Source organism: Periplaneta americana, chromosome 5 (assembly GCF_040183065.1).
Source record: "Periplaneta americana isolate PAMFEO1 chromosome 5, P.americana_PAMFEO1_priV1, whole genome shotgun sequence".
Lineage (NCBI taxonomy): Eukaryota > Metazoa > Arthropoda > Insecta > Blattodea > Blattidae > Periplaneta > Periplaneta americana.
Genome location: NC_091121.1, coordinates 116,765,115 through 116,791,575, shown reverse-complemented (window position 1 = coordinate 116,791,575; position 26,461 = coordinate 116,765,115). Strand labels below are relative to the sequence as shown.

The 26,461-nt window shown below is 35.9% G+C and overlaps 1 protein-coding gene across 2 annotated transcripts in view; it reads left to right on the top strand.

The window, feature by feature from the left end:
• Positions 1-26,461, top strand: part of Snx27 (sorting nexin 27) — a 311,819-nt gene that overhangs the window by 211,368 nt on the left and 73,990 nt on the right. For both annotated transcript variants that reach the window (XM_069826412.1, XM_069826413.1), the window contains exons 2-3: positions 15,099-15,201; positions 19,643-19,771. In XM_069826412.1, the coding sequence (XP_069682513.1) occupies positions 15,099-15,201; positions 19,643-19,771 (232 nt within the window). The remainder of the gene's footprint in view (positions 1-15,098; positions 15,202-19,642; positions 19,772-26,461) is intronic.

Sequence of the window (26,461 nt, the reverse complement as noted above, 5' to 3'; positions counted from 1 at the left end):
ATTACCAAATAATGGTCAGAATTACAGTCTGCCTTCGAATGTCTACTATGATAGTATGTCTTCGTTTATCTATCAAGATGTGATCTACTCTTATTTGGTTGTGTGTCAATCCATCTGGAGAAGTCAAAGTATATTTATGTACTTATATCCTTATGGAAAAATGTTGTACTTTTGACAATTAAATTTTATGATGTGGCAAAGTTACTAACCTAATGCCATTATCATTACTAGTCACGTGTAGGTTCCCTTTTCCAATAGTCTGTTTAAAAATATCCTCCCATCCTACTTTAGCATTGAAATCCCCCAATAAAATGTTCATGTGATATCTAGATAACTGATCAAAACTGTGTTCCATTTCTTCATAGAATGCCATATAGTATAATAATAATAATAATAATAATAATAATAATAATAATAATAATAATAATAATAATAATATAGTATTAACAATAACGCTGTCTTGTTTATTTACTTATTTACCACATCTTATCTTTATATTCAGAGGTGTTTTCTAAATGGTTCAATAATTTTTTAAAGAGTAGGGCTATATTTTCCTCTTGGACCGCTCGCACAACATGTTGGTAATTAGTAGTTTAATATGATCTAATATTAAATGTATTTTGTCAGACAACATGAAATTCATTGCTTTGAGTAAACAGTTTACGATTCACGAGACCTAACCTAAAAATGTATTTTGTTTGATCATGTGAAATGATTAGTACAAGCTCTGAAAACCGAATGTCACTTTGAAATGTATGCTTAAGAATAGTTGTTATTCCTAATAATTTTGCTATTCTAGTTATTGTCTCCGTGCGCATAAACCTTCATCATCTTTTTTCTTCAGTTCTACATATGAACTATAAATTCCTAAAGCGTACTGTGGATGGCACACGCTTTCTTTCTTGGAGGAATTACTACCATGCTATTTCCTCTCTTTGGCATTATTGTAATAAAATTCTAAACGCAAAAGAAATTAATTAAATATGAAATGGCATTTCTATCGATCATCCAAGTGCATGTATCACGCCGTATGTTATATTTCTTTACACTTATCTGACTATAATCTCGAATTGTAACCGCAACGCAGCGTAGCACATAAAATAACTATTATGTATTAATATTAATACTGATATTAATTAATTATTACGTCGGATGTACATGAATTGCCACTTCATGTCTCGCAGAGGCCTATAACGTCCCGCAAATGGCCTCCATCGGCATTGATGCATTGCTGCAAGCACTCTCGGAAGTTTTTCATGACAAGTTGAATCATTTCATTGGGAATGGCATGAATCTCGGCCATCGCTTTGCGACCGATGCAGAAGTGCAATCAACTGTCCACAGATGGCTTCGATCGGACTTCTAAACAGGATATATTGAAACTGGTACCACGATGGGAGAAATGTGTTGAGAAACTTGGCGCTTACGTAGGAAAGTAGCTAAAAGATGCGAGTTTATTTGTGTATTTTTTTATTTTTGTTTACCTATTAACCGTTTTTTTAATTGTGCGTTACTTCCCGATCCACCCTCATGCATAATCATTACGCAATACTAACCGCAAAAGCCCGGAACGAATCCTCCGCATATGATAGCGTTGTCACATTTGAATCAGCCACCGTGAGTGTTAGGTTTCATGGTAGTATTCGATTAGTGAGTATTAGTTAAAAATGGGTTTGTAGTGAAAGGCCTGCCCTTGGGCAGAACATTAAATAAATGAAATGAACTATATCTTCATTGAATATACAGGGTGATTTCGTTCAAAGTATACAAACTGCAGGAGATGATTTCTGAAAGGATAAGGAACAAAAATTGTATAATGAACGTAGGTCAGGGAATGCATGCTTTCGTCACTAGAGAGCGGTACTGTTCTCCATGACGGTAACGAGCATTTGTATCGGTAAATTACGTAGACATCCGCTTCAGTGGTAGTGCCGACTAAACCTAAAGTGGACGTGTTTGTGTAGGTAGTGCAGCGCTAAGTTACGATGGTCAGATACACCAGTCGCGAACAGGCTGACATGGTATTTACATACGGACAAGCACATGGCAATGGGCGAACGGCTGCACGGCTGTATCGGGAAAAGTACCCCCATCGACAGCACCCGAAACATACAACGTTTGCAGGAATTTTTCGTCGTTTGTGTGAGACAGGCTCGTTTATGGGACTTTCCTGTGCGGGAACGGTTTTGTCGCTGGTTCTTGAACAGGTCACCCGTAATCGGAACTTAGTGTCATCCATCCTATTCACAGATGAGGCCACGTTTACGAGGGGCGGCATCATCAATCTCCACAACAATCATGTATGGGATATGCAGAATCCCCGTGGTATGATGGAAGTGAACCATCAGCACCGTTTCAGCCTCAATGTGTGAGCAGGGATTATTGGTGACCGTCTCGTTGGACCAGTCGTCCTTCCAGGATACCTCACAGGTGAGGCATATCTCAACTTCTTGCGGGTGACCCTCCCTCCTCTGCTGGATGACGTTCCTTGTGCAGTACGACTGGTTATGTGGCTGTTGCATGATGATGCTCCAGCCCATTTCCGTATTACCGTGCGGAGTCATCTCAACATCTTCTCCGGTCGATGGATCGGACGAGGAGGGCCAGTTCCATGGCCTCCTCGGTCACCTGATCTCAACCCGTTAGATTTCTACCTGTGGGGGCATCTCAAAGCAGTCGGGTATGCTGAACCCATCCGGGACGTGCAGACACTGGAACAACACATTCGGGCTACCTGTGACGCCATCCGAATGCAGCCTGGAATATTTAAACGTGTGCGTCAGTCTCTACTACGGCGCGTACACGCATGCCTTGAGGCCCGTGGGAGTCACTTCGGATACCTCCTCTAACTGTGACCTCATGATACTGCGTCGTGCATTGCATTGTAGTATTGCTGAAGGAATGAATAAATAAATGCTTATAGCACAGAACCTATGCATTTCCGGACGTATGTTTATTACACAATTTTTGTTCCTTATCCGTTCAGGAGTACACACCTGTGGAGTAACGGTCAGAGCGTCTGGCCGTGAAACCAGGTGGCCCGGGTTCGAATCCCGGTCGGGGCAAGTTACCTGGTTGAGGTTTTTTCCGGGGTTTTCCCTCAACCCAATAAGAGCAAATGCTGGGTAACTTTCGGTGCTGGACCCCAGACTCATTTCACCGGCATTATCACCTTCATTTCATTCAGACGCTAAATAACCTAGATGTTGATACAGCGTCGTAAAATAACCCAATTAAAAAATCTTTTCAGGAATCATCTCCTGCAGTTTGTACACTTTGAACGAAATCACCCTGTATAATATATGTACAATAATTGTACCTATTTTTAAGAAGGGGGACAGGACTAACTGTGGTAACATTCGAGGAATATCACTTTTGTTGACGTCGTACAAAATTTTGTCCAGTATTCTTTTGAGACGATTAACTCCGTACGTAGATGAAATTATTGGGGATCATCAGTGCGGTTTTAGGCGTAACAGATGGACTACTGATCAGAATTTTTGTATTCGATAGATATTGGAGAAAAAATGGGAGTATAAGGGTACAGTACATCAGTTATTCATAGATTTCAAAAAGGCATATGTCTCGGTTAAGAGAGAAATTTTTATATAATATTGTTAATGAATTTGATATTCCCAAGAAACTAGTTCGATTAATTGAAATGTGTCTCAGTGAAACTTACAACAGAGTCTGTATAGCCCAGGTTCTATCTGATGCTTTTCCAATTCACGGCGGGCTAAAGCAAGGAGATGCACTATCACCTTTACTTTTTAACTTTGCTCTAGAGTCTAGAGTATGTCATTAGAAAAGTTCAGGATAACAGAGAGGGTTTGGAATTGAACGGGTTACATCAGCTTCTTGTCTATGCGAATGACATGAATACGTTAAGAGAAAATCCACAAACGATTAGGAAAAACACGGAAATTTTACTTGTAGCAAGTAAAGCGATAGGTTTGGACGTAAATCCCGAAAAGACAAAGTGTATGATTATGTCTCGTAATCAGAATACTGTACGAAATGGAAATATAAAAATTGGAGATTTATCCTTTGAAGAGGTGGAAAAATTCAAATATTTTGGAGCAACAGTAACAAATATAAATGACACTCGGGAGGAAATTAAACGCAGAATAAATATGGGAAATGCATGTTATTATTCGGTTGAGAAGCTTTTGTCATCAAGTCTGCTGTCAAAAAATCTGAAAGTTAGAATTTATAAAACAGTTATATTACCGGTTATCCCGTATGGTTGTGAAACTTGGACTCTCACTTTGAGAGAGGAACAGAGATTAAGGGTGTTTGAGAATAAGGTTCTTAGGAAAATATTTGGGGCTAGGAGGGATGAAGTTACAGGAGAATGGAGAAAGTTACACAATACAGAACTGCACGCATTGTATTCTTTACCTGATAATTAGGAACTTGAAATCCAGACGTTTGAGATGGACAAGGCATGAAGCACATATTGACGTATCCAGATATGCATATAGAATGTTAGTTGGGAGGCCGGAGGGAAAAAGACCTTTGGGGAAGCCGACCCGTAGATGGGAGTATAATATTAAAATGGATTTGAGAGAGGTGAGATATGATGGTAGAGACTGAATTAATCTTGCATAGGGTAGGGACTTATGGCGGGCTTATGTGAGGGCGGCAATGAACCTTCGGGTTCCTTAAAAGCCATTTGTAAGTAAGTACAAATATTTACGTTGGAATTACTGTGTTTCATCTGAGTGGCTAAGCAAGTGGCGTCAGAATAGTATGACATAACTCATTATTGTTTCTAAGCACTGACGTCAGATATTGAGATTTTCGTAACGTTTCACGTTAAAGAAAGGCAAAGCAAGACGAGTTCAACTCTCTTTCAACATCTTCAACACTGCTGACTTAAAAAAAAAAAACAAAAAAGCAAGAAGAGTTGAACGTTGTTCCAACATCTCCAACGCTACGAGGAGGATCAGAAGTTTTTGATTAGATTCAAAGACATTGTAGGTTAGAATTGTGACAGCCGCTGAGACTTGGATACCGTACGCCAGTAAATAAACTCCTGAGTCTAAGATTGCTAACGAAAAAGTGGTAATCTTCAGATTCGCCACCACCGAAAGATGGTTAAGGTGAAATCATCTGAGAGAAAGGTAATTGCCACGAATTTTTGGGACATTAAAAAATCGATATTCTCTTAGATTAACAAATAATGCGGTATACTCTTGTAGTATTTTGAAACAGAAATTGAGCAAGCTATAGGTCTAAGGTTCGGAAGATGTGGAAAATTGTCTAAAAAATCAACTTTCTTCATGAAAACTTCTTTCAAACTACAAATAAGCCACATAAGATATCTTTACGCGACTTGGCTGGGACGTGCTCCCGTACCCAGGTACAATTTATCTCCATGCCATATCCCACTATCATCTGTTAGTACCGCTGAAGAAAAGTTTGAGGCAAATCATATGCTCATTTGCAACGAATGACGTGGTGGTGAAAGAAATGCGGAGATGACTGTACAGCCAACCAAGAATATTCTTTCATGGAGTAATATTATTTTTAATTTATTTTACGACGCTTTATCAATGCTATGATTATCTAGCATCTGAATGAAATGAAGGCGATAATGCTAGCGAAATGAGTCCAGTGTCCAGCGCCGAAAGTTTGCTCTTAATGAATTGAGGAAAAACCCGGGAAGCATCTCAACCAGGTATCTTGTTCCGACCAGGATTTGAATCCGGGCCCGTTCGTTTCATGGTCAGGAATGCTAACCAATACTCCACAGCGGTGGTGAAGGAGCAATAAGGAAGCTCCCTGTTACTGAGGAGTTCATCCGTAAGCTAATAGACTATATTTTAAAAATAATTAGGGTTTGAAATTTTTATGCTCTCGGATCAAATATAACCCTCCAACAGAAAGTAACAAGTCTATAGCGTTATGAAAAAGTGAATATTAATCATTGGTTCAAACCAAACAAATGAGCAAAAAATTAAAATGTTTTTGTAATCGTCAGTGGTAGTCCTACATTTACATTTAGGCTATATACAGGGTTGTTTCCGATCTCTGATAACGAATTTGAATGACATTAGGAGTCACACGACAGCTGAACTGTGACGCGAGGTGACAGACCAGTAGTGAATGATCTCATAGTCAGAGTGTACAGCGACTCCCAGCAGAAATTTCCAAGAAAATCGAGTCTATTTGGAGGGGTACATAACAACCCTTTCAGATGCCAAGTACAGGTAAGTGAAAATAAAAGAAGCCTGCAATAAACGATGTTTCGTTATTTCCAAGAAAGGCATCTTCTGTGTACTTAATAAGATTCGTAAAGCTCGAATGGAATTAATTTGTATCATCTCATGTGGTGCGGGAACTTGTGACGGGGGATGGATTTGCTTGCTTTTTCCACTCTGGAATTAATCCCATCCGAGCTTTGCCAGTCTTATTAGTTACAAATAAGATGCCTTTCTTGGAAATAACGAAACTACGTTTTTTTTAAGCTCCTATGATTTTCACGTAACTGTACTTGGCATCGGAAAGGGTTGTTAGCCTATGTACCTCTCTCAAAAAGGCTCGATTTTTTTGGGCATTGCTACTGTGATACACCGTGCACTCTGATTATGAAATCATTTACTGCTACTAGTCTGTTGGTGTAGAAATTTGATTCGATACTCTTATCTCTCGTCTAAAGCATCATACCTAGAACTCGCGTCACGGAATGCGCGCTGTTTCGATTTATCATGGGACAAGAAATTTTCTCATATTTCGGCCAATGTATGAGACCAGTGCCCACCCAGCATCATGATGCACTTGGGAAGCTACGATTTGGTAGCGAAATCCAGTTACGAAAACCGCCTATATCGGCTGGGGGGATTATCGTGTTAACCACATGATACCTCCATTCTGGTTGGATAATCGTCCACCTCTACTTCGGTATGTGTACGTGAGGCCAGAAGCCGGCTGGTCGGTCTGGGCCCTTAAAGGGCTGTAGCGTCAGAGATTTGTTATTATTATTATTATTATTATTATTATTATTATTATTATTATTACTACTACTACTACGGCTACGGATTTATGATTAGTATTATTATTATTATTAGTATTATTATTATTATTATTATTATTATTATTATTATTATTATTATTATTATTATTATTATTATTATTATTGCTGCTGCTGCTACTCGACCAAGGCGAGTGTAGCTGCGGGCGTAGTGTAAACTATCGCGATGCGGTATTACGAACGCAGGAGCAGTAGCGCCACGACTCCGAACTGCAGCAGGACCTCCTATATTATCGGACCTGACACTGGCATCCAAGATGGCGGCCGGAAGAGGGCTTTCGTAGATTGCAATGAGTTAAAATAAATACGGCATCGATGAGATTATTTTAACAAAATTCTCAATGAAACAATTAATAATAAAGCCTATTAGAGTTTGGATAATCTTTAACTTATTAACTAAACAAAATAAATAAAGTATACTATACTATATAAAGTTCCTTACCTACATAAATGGACACTCAGTAACATAAAAATATCCCTACATATACACCAGTAATAAAAGAAAACAACTGATTAAAAGCTTCAGTACGTTATTATATTAAGCCTAGGCCTATATGTTTTTATATATGAATATTGGCAATTGCCTAATTAACTCCTGTAAAATTCAGATTTGTGAGGAAGTAGAAGACAGTAATACAATACTGAATAGCTGCTACTGCAGGATTTAGGAAATCTTACCTGGATTATACAAATAGATTTCATCAGCAACTGGAAATTATATAATATGGAGTCCTGTCTTCTAGTCACTAAACTTTGTCACTGTATTCACTGAGATTGGTTAAAAATAAAACTAGATATTCACTACGTACAGTTTAACACTGTGCCCACTGATGTTTATTAAATTTAGAATGAAATGGCACTAACCACTATATCCACTGATGCTGATTCAGAATGAAATGACACTGTTCACTGTAGTTTCTCACTATATCCACTGATGTTGATTCAGTATGAAATGACACTATTCACTGTGATTTCTCACTATATCCACTGATGTTGATTCAGAATGAAATGACACTATTCACTGTAGTTTCTCACTATATCCACTGATGTTGATTCAGAATGAAATGACACTACTCACTGTAGTTTCTCACTATATCCACTGATGTTGATTCAGAATGAAATGACACTATTCACTGTAGTTTCTCACTGTATCCACTGATGCTGATTCAGAATGAAATGACACTATTCACTGTAGTTTCTCACTGTATCCACTGATGCTGATTCAGAATGAAATGACACTATTCACTATAGTTTCTCACTATATTCACTGATGTTGATTGAGAGTGAAATGACACTATTCACTGTAGTTTCTCACTGTATCCACTGATGTTGATTGAGAGTGAAATGAGACTATTCACTATAGCTTATCACTGTAATATCCACTTATACATAGGCCTACACAAGGGATTAGATAGGCTGTAAACTAAAAACTATGAAGAATTCACAGCTTGGAGAGCACAGCACTGTAATTTATTTCTCACTGTATCCACTAATGTTGATTCAGAATGAAATGACACTATTCACTATAGCTTATCACTGTAATATCTACTTATACATACACAAGGGATCAGATAGGCTGTACCTGTACAACTAAAAACGATGAAGAATTCACAACTTGGAGAGCACAGCAGTGGCGGCTCCTGCATATTTCTTGAGAGGAGGAAAGAAGTTAACAGCACGAAATGACACCTTCTTAAATGAAACATGCTACAAATTAGCCTAAATGCATATATGTAAGACCAGGTAGTGTTGGGGTTGGCCTTCCCTTCTGTATGGCAATACTCTGTTCTTGTAAACTGAGTTTCCTAAATTGTCCAAAATATATTATGTTTTCACTTCCATTCATTGTTGAATAATTGCGCAAATTAACAATTACAAGGAAATTCACAACCTCGTAGCATTTTTCGAGCACACTATAGTATCACACGTGTTGGAAGAGATTAGCTACTAACACATAACCGGAACTTTTTACGGAAATGGGAATGGGAAATAATCTGTTAGGAAAGCGAGAACACTGCACCTTCCAACGTGGTCTTGTTCCCATGTACATTTTACAAGTTCAGTATCACATGCTTTTGAAGAATGTCAGTTCTTGTAAAGTCATACTACCATTATTGTTCAAAGCTGCCGGTGGCCGATTAATTGTTTATGTTAAAAATAATGTAGTTTGCAGTACCTACTTTCAGTTTCAAATATATTTGTACAAAACTGACAGCTTGGCTGTTGCCCTGTCTAGTAAACAATGAATAGAAGTGAATTTCAGGGGCCAACTACGTAGAACTACTTCCTCTTTGTTTTACATAAACCCGACTTTAACTTTCAAATATCCACGAAAGTTTCAAACCATGAAGAATAGCCTATATAAAGTGCTATGAATAATATTTTTGATTTATAATTTAAAAGTTTGCATGGTGTCTCATAGCTTTGCGTTAGAACTGTTTTTACCCGTAGTCTGGTTGTATGCAGCATCGTTAGATGGCAGCGGTAGCGAGCTTGCTGCACGACCAGTCGGTTTCTATTTCCCGCCCATGCGCTGATTCAGAGGAGGATCTCCTCCCTCTCCGTTCATTTACTTGCTTTAAAACTCTGCTTCTTTCTCTGGCCGCTAGTGCGCTGTTGTCTATGTGTGTTAACTGCAGTAGAGGAGGAATGGAGTGCCTTTCCTCCACACAGACAATCTCGCATCTTTCTCACAGTTTTCTACAACACATGAGCGCGCGTCTTTTAAAACTCGATCAACCGAGTTTTTCTTATAGCTGTGAACTTAAAAATTATCGAATCTTTCTCGAATTTCAAGGCACATATTTTATTTGGTATTTACTTTCAAAAGAACAAAAATGTGAGGAGGACGTTCCTCCCTTCCCTCCCCCGAGGAACCGCCACTGGAGCACAGCACTGTAATTTCTCACTGTATCCACTAATGTTGATTCAGAATGAAATGACACTATTCACTATAGCTTATCACTGTAATATCCACTTATACATATAGGCCTACACAAGGAATTAGGTAGGCTGTAAACTAAAAACGATGAAGAATTCACGGCTTGGAGAGCACAGCAGCCTATTTTTTGAACTTGGAACACTTTCGGTGGGTTTTATTTTTGTCTTTCAATGCCTGCTTTTCATTTTGGACCTTGCAGTAATTATTAATAAATAAGTTGGCCAAAACCTTGCTGCACTTCACTGCTAGTTTTCTTACCACTGAGTTGTTGGGTTGGGGTAAAATGTTCACGATGAATGCTTCTTGTCCACTTATCCCTTAAATCTATATCTTTTGGAAACAAAAATACATGTACAAACGGACTTTCTTTATTGTAATTCGATTTGCAACCTGGGACACTACACGTGTGAGGCGTTTTAAGATTAACAACATAACACTTTCAAGCTTTGATCTCTACGAAAACAATGTATATTAATTATAATGCCACAATTCTATTATTATATACTGACTTATAAAGCCTTCAACGATTATATTAGAGGCAAATGATACAAGAAACACAATAAACATTCACATGAAGTACGTATACTTTCACAGTTGCGTTAACCACTGTATTGTCCACCATGTTTGTTTACTTCCGCTCACAGTGTCAGGTCCGGTAATATAGGAGGTCCTGGCTGCAGGGGCCTGTTTCACAATGTTTACAAGCTTTGTAATTTGTAAACTTTGCTTGTAGATTGTAAACTTCTGTTTCACAATATTTGTTTGTAATGTTGAACTTTACAAAGGAAATAATATCTTTACAAATTAAATTTTGCTCACTTTACAAGCATTCTGTTTCACAATGAAGGGTAATTTTACAAACGTGTAAACTTTACTTGTAAAGTTAGCACATTTTTCTACAATAGCTCTGAGATGTGTAAAGTTTGATATTGCAACAAATTCTGAATAAATACAATAAAGATATATTTATTAAATTAGTTTTTGAGTAACTGAGTAATATTAAGAATTAAACTAGAGCAGTTTTGATGTTATTAAGTAGTTCTAATGACTCAGACGAAGATATTGAATTTAGGCCTAATCAAACAAAGACGTATACGTAAAATTTTCCGGCCAAGAATTAATAATACGTTCGTATCATTGTATGAATTTAATGAAAGGTTTCGAATGAGTCCTGCCAGAGCCTTCTTTAGTTACAAGCCGGGGCATGGGTAGGTTTGGCAACGCAGAGTGGAGGCGGGAGATTTTAGAGTGATATTGTGTTTGCTCATTCATTGCTTTCGTTATACGTAACGCGTATTTTTTCAATATTACTTCATGCACAAAGGTAAGATCAAGATTCAGAGTAGTGATGTAAATTATTACGGGTTCGAAAGTAGTGTTTTATTGCAATCAATTAGCTATACTTCAGAATCCGGCGTAATAGGCTACTTACATACAAAGGCTGCCACTTAAAATAATTACAAAAAAACATGTTTTTATTGATAGTACGAAGGTAAATAAATAAATAAAAAAGATATTCCTTGCACCGAAAATAATAAAATCAATAATGCAATAAAGACGTAAGTTCCTACGCAGTATTCTTAAGTTCCATTTAGTTAACAAATTTGTGGCTAGCAAATTGACAATGTTTTGAGACTTAATGGTGTTTCATCTGTGAAAGGTTTAGGATATATTTTAATATTATCTTCTGCGATTATCTATCGTGTTTTTCTACAAATATTTCAGATGCCTAGAAAGTTCTGTGTGCCTATGTGTCATAGCAACTACACTTATAATTAAAAAAAAAATAAAAACATACTTGTTTTTTTATTGATGGTACAAGGGAAAATAAATAAATACTTAAAGAAATGTTACTTTGTACCAAAAATAAATAAAATAATGACGTACTTTTGCAATACCCTATTCCAATCAATTAACCATTATGTGGCTAGTAAATTGACAATGTTTTGTCGCTTAATGTTGTTTCACCTCTGACATGAAAGGTGTAGGATATCATATGCATTTTAATTTCATGTGATTATGTCGTGCTTTTCTATAAATATTTCAGATGTCCAGGAAGCCAGTTTTAGTTTGAACCTGGCCAGTCACCATAACAATACTGTTATCCTAAATTATTTGTTATAAACTTTTTAAAATATAATTTTAAATAAATATAACTACAGAAAACAAGCTAAGAATGTGAATTATGCAAATAGGTCTAAAATAAAATGTAAACAGAAGAAACTATTGACATTCCCATTATAATAAAAGTATGAGGATGTAAATACAGTTAAGCCAAGTAAAACAATCTATGAAAAAATGAAAACATATCCCTTCAACATAATACGTAACAAAACGCAACATTATCTATTAAGTACATGTATGTATCAATTAGCGTAAACTCAGTGGACTTTAAATCCTGTAAATACCAAGTGGGTGAATGTAGAGTATCCAACGCCCACTGAACAAATATTTCACTTTTATCACTGCCAGTGTTGCGCTATAATCGTATATGCAAGGTAGGCTATAACAAAAACCTAAACTAACCAAACCTAACCTGTCAAAGAAGCAACAAGTTATACTAAATATGTGTAAAATTGGCCTATGTCTGTATAGTGGGCGGGACGTAAGTAACATTGACCAAACCAACAAAGTGATTATATGCATGTACAAATTATAGATAGTTCTGACGTATAGCAGGCATTCCGAATCTTCAACAAAACTGCAACATTTATGGGATCACAAAACAGCTGTTTACAATGACTTTGAAAACCAACGGCGTAACTTTATTGATATAGCAGGCGAGACCCAACAATTTGACTAGAATTCTGATACACACAAATCACAAATAAGAATATAAAAATGTGGTTATACAATATTTAATAGAATAGTCAATTACTTTGTCATCCATAACCGTAAAAATTCCCAAAGACTGCAACCATTTTATTTTCATTTATTGTCTTGTTTTTTTTTATCACCAACACGCATTTAGTTTATAATACATAAACAATTAACGTTTGGTACGACCGCAAACATAATTCCATCGACACGCACTTATATTGTAACATTAATTTACATTGGAAATCGGCATTAGCACAAACACGTGTACTGTACGGTCAGCCTCCGGGTGACAGATAATTACAGTGTTGCCGACGTATGGCCCCGGCTTGTAACTAAAGAAGGCTCTGGTCCTGCGCTATACTTCAGAATACCGCATGAGTATTTATATACGAAGACTGTATTTAATAAATAATCGCACTTAAAAAAGAAGTTCCCTGCACCAAAAATAAATTAATTCAATAATACAATAACGACACTGAAGTCGTTTCGAGTCCCGTTTCGCTGGAATCTCTCCTCCAAGATATGGGACATCGCATACAACATGGAAAAGTGGTGCCCTAACCTCAAAGCGAGAACTGTATTGTTTTGCATTGGTTTAATATACTAGCTGTCAGTTCCGTGCGTTAGTAGATAAGCACGAAATTTCTAAGTGATGTGTGCAAAAGTGCCCATAGGGTAAATGATGTTAAAAGAGTTAAATTCGAGACAGGTTTTTGATAATAAATACAATAAATAAATACTTATTAAATTGATTTTTGAGTAAGTGGATAATATTAAGAATTACCGTAAACTAAAGCAGTTTTGATGTTATTAAGGAGTTCTAATGACTCAGACGAAGATATTGAATTTAGGCCTACTCAAACGAAGACGTATACGTAAAATTCTACGGGCAAGAATTAATAACACGTTAGTATCATTGTATAAATTTAATGAACGGTTTCGAATGAGTCCCGCGCTATACTTCAGAATACCGCGTAAGTATTTATATACGAAGATTGTATTTAATAAATACTCGAACTTAATAAATAAGTTCCCAGCACCAAAAATAAATAATTCAATAATGCAGTAGCGACACTACTTACGCGGTAGTCTGAAGTCGTTTCGAGTCCCGTTTCGCTGGAATCTCTCATACCTACAAGATATGGGACATCATATCCAACATCCAAAAGAGAAAAGTGATGCCCTAACCTCAAAGCGAGAACTGTATTGTTTTGCATTGGATGCATACTAGCTGTCAGTTCCGTGGGTTAGCAGATAAGCACGGAATTTCTAAGATATCAGTGTGCAAAAGTGCCCACAGGGTAGTTGATGTTGTTAAAAGAGTTAAATTCGGGGCAGGTTTTTGATCACCAAAATGTTATTTACTATAGTACAGAATTTTTATGCTGCTGATGGGATCACTAATATTTGAGAGGTTAGGAATGCAACATTAATAAATGTATGATTTGAGGCTTTCTCGGCGTTGGTTCGCTAATATGTTTTCGCGGGATATCAGCCGAGTTAAGATTTTGGAATGCTCCAAGCTTTCGACTGCTATCTCTGCAGCCATCTTCAACTCATGGATCAACACAAACAATTAACCTGATTTTGTGATTATTTTATCAATTGCATATTTGTACGTGGACCAAATCTGTTATTTACTTATTTAACTGAATTTTATGCTAACTTTGGTAATTTAAGTAATAGAATTATTGATATACTCGACCAATCGTATCACATGAAACTCCATTGTCGCCAATATATAAAAATCTAAATACTTTTAATTTTTTTAACAATACTTTATATTTTCTGTTGGTGAAATATGAATCAGCAAGCTTAGAATAATCTATTTTAGTACAAAATATAAACATATGTATCGACAGTAGTAAAAATACAGCGATTTTAGCTCTGCTCCTTAGCGATTTTAGTAAACTGTCGTTGGCGATATTGTGTAACCAATAATGCGTATTTGTAAATTTCTTTAGCTGATTTTGTGAAGTTCGTCAGACTTTACAAACTAATAAAGTAGCATTGTGAAACACAATTTACAAGCATTTGTAATATTTTACTTGTTATTTGTAAATGGTTAATTTGTAATTTGTAAGGATTGTGAAATGGGCCCCAGGACTCCACTGGCCTTGGTCGATTAATACCTCTGTTTATTTAAGTTTGCGTTTTTTGCATGCATGCGTTTATTTCTCAGTGAGTGTATGCATGCCGCTGCATGCCTGTTTACAGATGGCAAGAGTTACTGAAATCCTATTATATATTTTAAGTTTTTATAATTGAAAAGTTAATAAGTTACATATTCTTTTGTTGCAGGAATGGCGTAACAGTAGAAGGAGCGACACACAAACAGGTTGTGGACCTGATTAAATCGGGAGGAGATGTCCTGACACTTACAGTTATATCCGTTACTCAACAGGTACAAATATCTATTTTTAGTAACATAGAAGACAGTTATCTGAATAATGAAGAACTTATAGCTTTAACACAGAATCATTAACTTAGATTTTAATACTATTTCGCAACTGATCTTTCTTCTTAATATTTGACCCATCCAATATTTTTCTTCGTATTACTTAATTTCTATACAGCATCGTAATGTACAGTATATGGGTATTAAATTTATCTGTCCGTCTGTCTCTGTGTCTTTGTCTGTTCGTATCCTGTCTGTCTGTCCATGCATCGATCCATCCATCCTTACAGCTCATCTAATGTAATATGATGTTGGTACAAAATGTAATGTGTCCCATTGGTGTTACTTAAGAAAAAAGTACTATACTCTGAATATATATATATATATATATATACACACACACACACACACACACACACACACAATGTGGAAGTGAAATAAACCTTGCAGATGCAGATTGAAAGGGACGATAGGGTACACGTAAATGAATAAAAAACCTATATTACGTTTTGTGATTAGATGCACGATTAATTAGAAAATTAAGTTTGAAGTTTCAGCAGTACGGCAACATAGCCGCTAATACACTCTATTCGTGATACAGATGTAAGAGGTCGATGAACTCTGTGTGTCTCGATACTAGGTGAGCTGTTCTCTGCTTCGACGTTGCCACCAGTTCGAATCGTGTAGTGGCTTGAATTTAGAGGTTTTTAAAATTAAATTTATACGAAAACCGTCCACGCTATTGTAATATGCCAGAGTGGTAAATTATTCTTTATTAGATTTCCTATAAATATGGACAAAAATCACGATTCTACTCGCAATAGTTACCGAATAAGAGGCTGTTAAAAAACTTTTTTTCTGAAAAACTATGAACTTTTCACCAATATAATATAATAGTATTTGTTACATACAGTATGAGCTATTTGCTCTGAAAATCTCCAAGGCTATTTCACTTCTACTCTGTATATAGGCCTATATATAGTGACTCGGCTCTTCAAACTCATCAATGGAGAACCGCCACTGATTTATACCTCCACATAATTGTCACACATTTCAGACCCCGTTCAAAGAAATAAATGCGTTGTGTCCGACAATAATTGTTTTCTTCCAAAACCAACTCTGTAGAGTTTGGAAAAAATATCTTCGTCTTACTCCTTATAAACGTAAATTATTACACGAAATCCACCGATGATAATCGCAAAAGATACGATTTGGCTGTGAATATCCTTTGTGAAATTGACATTAACAAGCAGTTTTTAAGTCGTATAATTTTCAGTAATGAGGCGACTTTCGTTTTTCGGGAAATATCCATCGACACAACGCGTAAGAACATGGGCTAACGAACAACCTTCTCCCATGATTTCGTTGAACATGAGCGTGATAGTCCTGAAGTTAATGTGTGGTGTACTCTTACCATAGATCGCCTGATTGACCCAATTTTCTTTGCGCAATGCACTGTTACCAGAAAAAAAAGATGTTGGAAGTATTTGCTGTACCCAAATTGTGAGGGAACTCCACACTTTCCGACATGACACCTTTGGATTTTTACTTTTGGGCGTATGGGAAGTAAACCATTCATTCTGCGGTGTCTGTATTCACAACAATCAAGGAACCTTCTGAATCTCTCATTCTTAATGTCCTTCATCGAGTGTGACATGAAGTGGAACACCATTTAGGCATTTAAAGAAGCCCAAATAGCACTTCGATAAGCATGAGAAGAAAAACATCTGAGTTGTGATTAATTGAATTCATGTTCAATGTATGTCTTAGGTCCCGTTTAACGGATAACTCTTTTGAAACCCACCATTACTTTTGGAACACAATGTATGTATGTGGTGCGCGATAAAAAAAGCATAAATCATAAATTGAAAGTTTTCAGTAGAGCAAAAGCGAAGTTTGAAATGAGGACCAATATCATTAATTAGGCTTCGAAACTTTGAACCCGATACAATAAGTTTACTCTGCATGTACTATAGGTTGTTGACTCGCTGCAGGTAGAGATATGTTGAGGTAACAACGTTGCTATTTAGAGTACGTAGTATGGGGAAACACACATATATACATTCTGAAAGTAAATATACATTACACAATGACAGTGTCAAAAGAATGTGAAAAGCATTTTATTCTCCTGTCTGTTATAAGCATTTGTGTTTACTTCTCATTTAATGGTGGAAAATAAACATGCAGCTATTTTAATTTCTTCATTTATCTTCGGTGTCTCAAACGTAAATCTTTTTCGGTTATCTGCCAAACACAGTTTGTACTGTGAAAAGCTATGCTCTACATTGCATGACGTAATAGGAGCAAAACGAAATCCTAATATCATTACACTCTCTAAGAGGCAGTCCTTTATTCTCGGTAACTCTATGTCCACTAATTTACTGTTTATACTACACAATGTTCCATTTCCGTTATTTTTACATAAAATTGATTTCCACTTCTGTTTCACACGTTCAGTAACCAGTGTATTTTGTGTCTCATTAATTCTCTGTGTCATTTCCTCAACTAATTTGAGGGCTTCCGGCATCTCTTGCCCTGACTTCTCTAACCGTGTAATAGTTTCAGACACAGTTTGAGAATGGGTTTGTCTGAAATAGTTTAAAAAAATTGAAACAATCGAGTCTATTTTTAGAAGTTCCATTGAAAATCCTACTTTTATCAAGTGGCCCTAATAATATAATCTCCCACTATTTATCTACCGAGGTGTGGGACCTCTCCCATCCACAGGCTGGTTCTAATGGCCTATCTGCCGCAAGTCATAGCCCACGTTATATCTAACAGTCAGATTTGCTTAGAAAGACTTGTTAATTTTGTTTTAAAATTTGAAATATTGGCAAATATAATGTTGTTCATTGGTAGCCGACCTTTACACTAAACACTGTTTTAAATTTATCTAATAAACTGCGTATACATTAATGTGATGGTCTTGAAAGGTCTGGATGACGATGAAACTCGTCTATAGCTTCTCTTGTTCTGTAATTAGTCTCCACAGAGCCGTAATAGCTCTAATCACTATTCAGGAGTCAACATGATCTCTTCTTCAACTCTCAATATGATTTACAGCTCAAAATAATAATGAATTCTACTTCAGCTGTCAGTAACTCCAAACAATAAACGAAACAAAACACAGACTGTAGCATTATTGTTTACCATGACTTACTTTACGATTAAATCACAAAATATAACTATATAAACTGAAGATAGCAGTCATTTTAAAATAGAATAATGCATTCTATTTGGCAAGTGACTTTTGTGTGACACAGTATTTGTAGTTCATGATGCATTCAGGTTACCAGCATGGGAACTTTTATATTTTGAGGCAATTATTTTACGAAATATAAAACGTGAAGTGTTTGGATGCTGCACAAAACCATCTGCTACTTTGTGAAATTTTAACCAGAGGTGGGACAGATCTCACAGCTTTATTTTGGGATGCCAGAAGGCAACTATTTTAAAACTGTAAGATTGATGTAGGCCTAAAAATAAGAAAGGAATAACTCTATACATACATACATACATACATACATACATACATACATACATACATACATACATACATACATACATACATACATACATACATACAGGGTGATTCACGAGGATTTACCACTTACGGAGCTTATTTCCGAAGACATTATGAGCAGAAAGTGTCATATAAACATTTGCCCTAATCTCAATATTTTCATAGTTACACTAATTTGAAATTGTTGGTAAAATACCTTTTTTCTTTAGTTTTAAGGGTAAAAGAATATTAAAAATAGAAAATGAACAATTCAATTGGCTATTGTTCTGAAGCTGAAAATGTGTTGTTAATTGCTTTGTACAGATTTTGTTTTCCAATTTTTAACTAAAAATTACATTATTCTTATGCACTTATCACAAAAATGTTACAAATCATACGACTTAACTTGATTCTTTCTAGTTTAATCATGTATCCTAATGAACAATCTTCAAGAATTTGCAAGGGTGGCGTGATTTGTAACAATCATGTGATAAATGCGTAAGAAAAATGTAATTTTGTAGTTAGAAATTGAAAAAAAAAAAAATTCTGTACGAAGAAACTATGGAATTCACAACACATTTTTAGCTTGAGAATAATAACTAATTACAGAAATGATACTCTTGAATAGTTAATTCTTTTCGTGTAATTTTTCTTTTTTTACTCTTAAAACTAAAGAATAACAGTTTTTTTACAAACACTTCATATTAGTGTATCTCTGAAAATATTGAGATTGGGATTATATGACATTTTTTGCTCAGAATGTCGTCGGAAATAAGCTCCGTAAGTGATGGTAAATCCTCGTGAATCACCCTGTATACATGCATACATACATACACACAGACATACACACACACACACACACACACACACATTACTTCTCAGTCAGCCTTCGTAAGATCATGCTGTAAATTTTAAGTACCTTAATTTTGCTCTTGATGCTTGCAGGAAGCTGAGAGACTGGAACCAACTGAAGATCCAACAGGCTACACATACATAGACTACAGTGAAAAACGATCTCTACCAATCTCAATACCTGATTACCACTATCTTGAGAAAGCAGGAGAGCGATATGTGGTAATGTGTGTTGTATTTATTATTATTTTTTATGAATGCGTTTTCTGTTAAAAGATACTGTTATTTATTATTGTCTTTGTCCATAAGTAAAACAAATGATATTTTTAGAGAACCTCTCGATATGTAGCCCATAATAACCTTAGTTAGCACGACAATTTCTAACTGAAGAGAATTGGATTGTCCTTGTATACTACACTCGCATGGAGAAAAAAAGCCCTTGCTATACAATACGAATGCATGGAACAATAGAACATAAATCATTACTTACTTACAAATGACTCATTGCCGCTCTCAAATAAGCCCACCATAGAATACAATGCATGCAGTTCTGCATTGTGTAACTTTCTCCATTCTCCTGTAACTTCATCCCTCTTAGCCCCAAATATTTTCCTGAACACCTTATTCTCGAGCACTCCTTTTTTTTTATTTTATTGGGTTATTTTACGACGCTTTATCAACATCTAGGTTATTTAGCATCTGAATGAAATGAAGGTGATAATGCCGGTGAAATGAGTCCGGGGTCCAGCACCGAAAGTTACCCAGCATTTGCTCGTATTGGGTTGAGGGAAAACCCCGGAAAAAACCTCAACCAGGTAACTTGCCCCGACCGGGAATCGAACCCGGGCTCGAGCACTCTTAACCTTTGTTCCTCTCTCAAAGTGAGAGTCCAAGTTTCACAACCATACAGAACAACCGGTAATATACAGTAGCGTGCAAATAATCCGAACACAACATATTTTTTACATTTTCTGTCATTGTTGGCCTCACAGCTGCTCATACCACTTTAATTGACACATGTAGTACGTGTAATTCCATTGTTGAAGGTCTGTCGTTATTATTTTTTTTTTATAATATGTGACATTTTGCCTGTCGTTTTGTACTTATAAGCATTTCAGTTGTGTTGAAGACTTAATACTGCAATCCTGTGTACATTCTGTCGTCTTCACAACTCCACGAAAACAGTCTAAAATTATAACATTAGCAGAGCATTCTTCTATGACACAGAGGCAAATTCCTGCAGAATCTCACATCGGTTTGGCTACTGTTAATTCGATCATAAAACGATATGGGGAGACTGGATCCATCACACCCCAGAAAAAAGGAAAGTGTGGCTGGAAAAGGAACACTTCACCTGCAGATGATCGTTTAATTGTCTGGAAAAGTAAATTAAATCCTAGACTAACTGCTGTCGACTTAACCCGCGAGTTAATGGCTACCACTGGGGCGAATATTCACGTCACAACAGTGCGGCATAGGCTTTTGGAAGCTGGATGAAGGGCTCGTAAGCCTATTACGAAGCAACTGCTAACCCCTGTTATGTGCAAAAAACGCTTAATGTGGGCAAAATTACATCAACACTGGACAGTGAATGACTGGAAGAATGTACTTTTTTCCGATGAGTCTCATTTCGAGGTCCACGGCCACCGAGTTTCTTACGTACAGAAAGGATCCGAAAAAGTAACAGCAGCTCATCTCCAACAAGCATCCAAATATCCCCCTAAAGTAATGTTTTGGGGTTGTTTTACACATGAAGGGCCTGGAGCATTAATACCTATCAAGGGAATGATGAATTCTGACAAATATATTCACTTATTGGAAACCAGAATCGTACCCCAGCTGCAAAAATCATTTCTGGATGGCAGAGTGTGTTCCAACAAGACCTGGCACCATGCCATACGTCTCCAAAAACTACAGAATTCTTCAACAAGAAGAATATTCAGGTACTCCCCTGGCCAGGCAACTCATCCGACATCAACCCCATTGAGAACTTGTGGTCAATTTGCAAAAGAAGGATGCAAAAAATGGATTGTTCTACAAAGGAGAAGATGATTTCTGCCCTCATTAGTATATGGTTTCGCGATGAAGAAATGAAGAATATTTGTGGGAAATTAGTGGAATCCATGCCAAATCGTCTCAGAGCTGTTATTAGGAACAAGGGAGGCCACATAGATTACTGAGGTATGTCTTAGATCCTTTTTTTATCCCGTTTGTGTGTTTTTGCATAAGTAATTACGTTGTTCGGATTAATTTGCAGGCTACTGTAACTGTTTTATAAATTCTGACTTTGAGTTTTTTCGAGAGCAGACTGGATGATAGAAGTTTCTCAACCGAATAATAAGAGGCATTTCCTATATTTATTCTGTGTTTAATTTCCTCTCAAGTGTCATTTATATTTGTTACTGTTGCTCCAAGGTACTTGAATTTTTCTAACTTTTCAAAGAATAAATTTCAAATTTTTATATTTCCATTTCGTACTATGTTTTGGTCACGAGACAATCACATACTTTGTTTTTTCAGGATTTACTTCCAAATCTCTCTCCTTACTTGCTTCAAGTAAAAATTCCAGTGTTTTCCCTAATCATTTGTGAATTTTTTCCTAACATTATTCATGTCATCTACATAAACAAGCAGCTGATGTTAACCTATTCAATTCCAAACCCTCCCTGTTTTCCTAGACTTTCCTAATGGCATATTCGAGAGTGAAGCTAAAAATAAATGTGATAGTACATCTCTTTGCTTTAGCCCACAGTAATTGGAAAAGCGTCAAACAGAATCTGGCCTATATGGGCTCTACTGTAAGTTTTACTGAGACACAAATTTTAATTAATTGAACTAGTTTCTTTTACTTACTTACAAATGGCTTTTAAGGAACCCGAAGGTTCATTGCCGCCCTCACATAAGCCCGCCATCGGTCCCTATCCTGTGCAAGATTAATCCAGTCTCTATCATCATATCCCACCTCCCTCAAATCCATTTTAATATTATCCTCCCATCTACGGCTCGGCTTCCCCAAAGGTCTTTTTCCCTCCGGCCTCCCAACTAACATTCTATATGCATATCTGGATACGCCAATACGTGCTTCATGCCTTGTCCATCTCAAACGTCTGGATTTCAAGTTCCTAATTATCAGGTAAAGAATACAATGCGTGCAGTTCTGTATTGTGTATTGGAAAAACATCAGATAGAGACTGACCTATACGGACTCTGCTGTATGTTTCATTGAGACACATTTTAATTAATCGAACTAGTTTCTTGGGAATACCAAATTCAATGAGAATATCATATAATACTTCCCTCTTAATCGAGTCATATGCCTTTTTGAAATCTATGAATAACTGATATACTGTACCCTTATACTCCCATTTTTTCTCCATTATCTGTTGAATACAAAAAATCTGATCAATAGTCGATCTATTACGCCGAAAACCGCACTGATGATCCCCAATAATTTCATCTATGTACGGAGTTAATCTTCTCAAAAGAATACTGGACAAAATTTTGTACGACGTCAACAAAAGTGATATTCCTCGAAAGTTACCACAGTTGGTTTTGTCCTCCTTTTTAAAAATAGGTACAATTATGGACTCCTTCCATTGTTCTGGTACAATTTCCTTTTCCCAAATAGCAAGTACAAGTTTATAAATTTCGCTATATAATGCACTTCCACCCTCTTGTATTAATTCTGCTGGAATTTGATCGATACCTGGAGACTTGTACGTTTTCAGATCTTCTATCGCAATTTCGACTTCTGAAAGTGTGGGTTCGGGTATAAATGGCTCAGCAGTTTGACTAGTTTCTTTAGAATACGAAATTCAGTAAGAATATAACTTCTCTCTTTATGGAGCCATATGCGTTTTTTGAAATCTACGAATAACTGATGTACTGTGCCCTTATACTCTCATTTTTACATCAATACTAAATTCAATTTAAAAAATAATCTGACTTACTGCATTACAGCTGGTGTTCGAAATGTTCATCAGAAAACAACACTAATTGAAGGTTTAAGACACCACTGTCTACTGATTGAAGAAATCAATTGCAGTACGTGAATCTTGCAGGAGGAGCTTTAGGACTTGAACTTTGCTCTTCAGTTGTTTTGTAGGGTCTAAATTGTAGTGTTTTGGCTTGCTTTCTGACAGAAGTGTAAGAAATATCAGCTTCCTGTGCAGTTTTCTTAAGGATTTTCTAGGAGATTGCCAGAGATGTTCACAAATGTCCTGAAACATTTCACGCTATAGCACTATAGAATTTTTTATTTTTTTTTTTTTCATTTTTCTTCAGCACTGAAGCTATTGCTTTGAATTTATCCACTAGTTCATGAATCCCGAAATGCATTGGAACTCGCACTCTTGGAAATTATTCATGGTACTATCTTCTAATTCTTTCTTCAGATTCGTACTTTATGAACATGCAACACACGAAAATATGCTGTTGAGAAATTAGACGAAAAACCATGAATATACGTATGTGTTACAAAAAACTAATGTAGATGAAAGTCAGGGACTGCTTGATTTGAGAAGACTGATCCTGCTAAAATGTCAAAATAATAAATACTCGCTCATAATAAACCACCAGTCGCCTGCTGTTAGCACATGAGACATTCAGGGGGAGAGTTACACCCAAAACCACATCCACTAGGATTTGAGTCACTAAAGCACGAAATTCAAGTAATGCACTGCGTAATGTTTATTATTATTTATTTAATTCCAAAGACTGTACATTGTAGCATAGGAAAATGTCATGTTAAAAAAACATTTAAATACTAGTGTTAAAAATACAGATTTACAAGTAGGCAATAAGCTACATAAGATTCATAAGTTCCATGCAAGGAAATAATCACATTTTATAATATTATATAGACAATTCTCCTTAAAAGGTACACAGCTACATAGAGTTAAAATACTCTCCAATTTTATATAATGACAAGTCTATTAATTTATTTTTAATTTCTTTCTTAAAAAGTCTCAAGCTTAAATGTTATCTGGTAAAACATTATATAATTTTTTACAATCCTCTACAAAGCTTCTATTAATAGTAGTGTAGTTACATTGTCCTTTTCTTAAATAATTTTTATGCCTAGTTCAATAGTTATGCACTGAGCTATTTGTAAAAAGATTATTAATATTTGTTTGTATATACATTAAACAATTTAAAATGTACAAAGATGGTACAGTTAAAATTTCAAGTCTCCGAAATAAAGGTTTGCATTGAGTACAATTATCAACATTACAAATTATTCTTACTGCCCTCTTTTGTAGTTTTAATAACTTTATTATTTTAGGATCATTACCTAAAATTATTATACCATATGTCAGATGGCTATGAATGTAAGCATAGTATATGGATTTTAGCACTTCAACACTAACACTTGTTTTTAATTTACTTAACATAAAAATGCCTTTGTTGAGTTTCTTAGATAGTATGTCAATATGACAGTCCCATTTAAGTGTAGATTGTATATGTACTCTAAAAATTTGACAGATTCTTTGTAATTGATTCTATTGTTTAAGGAAAACTTTAAGTTCTGTATCTTCTCATTATTTAAGCAAATTAGCTGAACACCAATCTTCCATTTTTCGGTTGATTGCTTCAAGATCATTAATAATTTTTAATCTATCGTATGCAGTATAATTGTTATAGCAAAATCATCCGCATATAAATATGACTTTATGTATTTGCCATCAGTTATGTAGGGTATGTCGTTTACATAAATTATGAATAAAATCGGTCCCAATATTAGTAGTTTTTGAAGAGCACTTAACTAGTGTCTTAAACTCTCAGTTAGTGTTGTTTTCTGATTAACTTTTCAAGCATCTGCTGTAATGTGGTAAGTCAAATAAACGTTTTTAAATTTCATTCATTAATAACAGCTGTTCCTTCGTTTTGTGCATGCACATTGTATAGTCGGAGGTTTTTTCTATGTGCGAGCACATGGAATAGTCTTAGCTTTTATACTACCGCTTGTCACGAGCCACTACTTGTGATAACCACAAGAAGTGCACTGTAGATTTACAACATTTAAAAGAACTCTGTCCTAGGACAAAATACATTCAACATTTGTTGCTCACCAGTATTCTCCTCCGCAAACACTAGTCAATGTCTGCAATGAAACAGCAGCTGTTCCTGCAGGACAACATTCCATGGGACTACAAAAACCTTTAATGGACAAACAAGGGAACAAAGTAAATATTGGAAAAGCATCATTGGGCAATTGACTGCACTGTACCTGCGACTGAGTAATGAACATTCCTTAAAAAATGAAAATTAAAAGGGAACAGAGAAAGGAAACTGGACTACTGTTGTGTGGATATTGAAATATTTGTGATGGACATGACGGTTTTAGGTTATTTTCCTCATACTTTGGTTATTGATCCATTCTTATTTCTGTTGTTCCATGGCCATTATTTCCTGAGCTCATCATCTATAACTATTGTTTGTAATTGGAAATGGATATTAAATAAATTGATGATATTTCAAACAAATTGAGGAGAAATATATTTTAATAATATTTAAAACATATAAGTTCGCATCTAAAGTCACGGATCTGTGTGTGTCTTAACACTAGATTCATTAGACCAAATCCACGGATTATCTTATGGAGGGGTAATTGTCGTGTCTACTGCCGATCAAATGAGAGAATGGAAAAATAACATAACGACAAAGGGAAGGGGAACTCCCCCCCACCCCAACATTGTTCTTGGCTATCACAAATTTAACTTGTTCGCCAAAATCTGAACCCAGAGATTTCCAGCTGTCTCACAGTGTGCAATTTTCTTAATCTAGGTGGACAAAATTAACAACTTGTCTCCTACTCAACAGATTTTCATGAAACTTTATGCAGAACTTCAGAGTAACGTATTTGATTTCAGTACAAACTCTGGCTACGTTTGTGTAAAGGGAACTACCCTT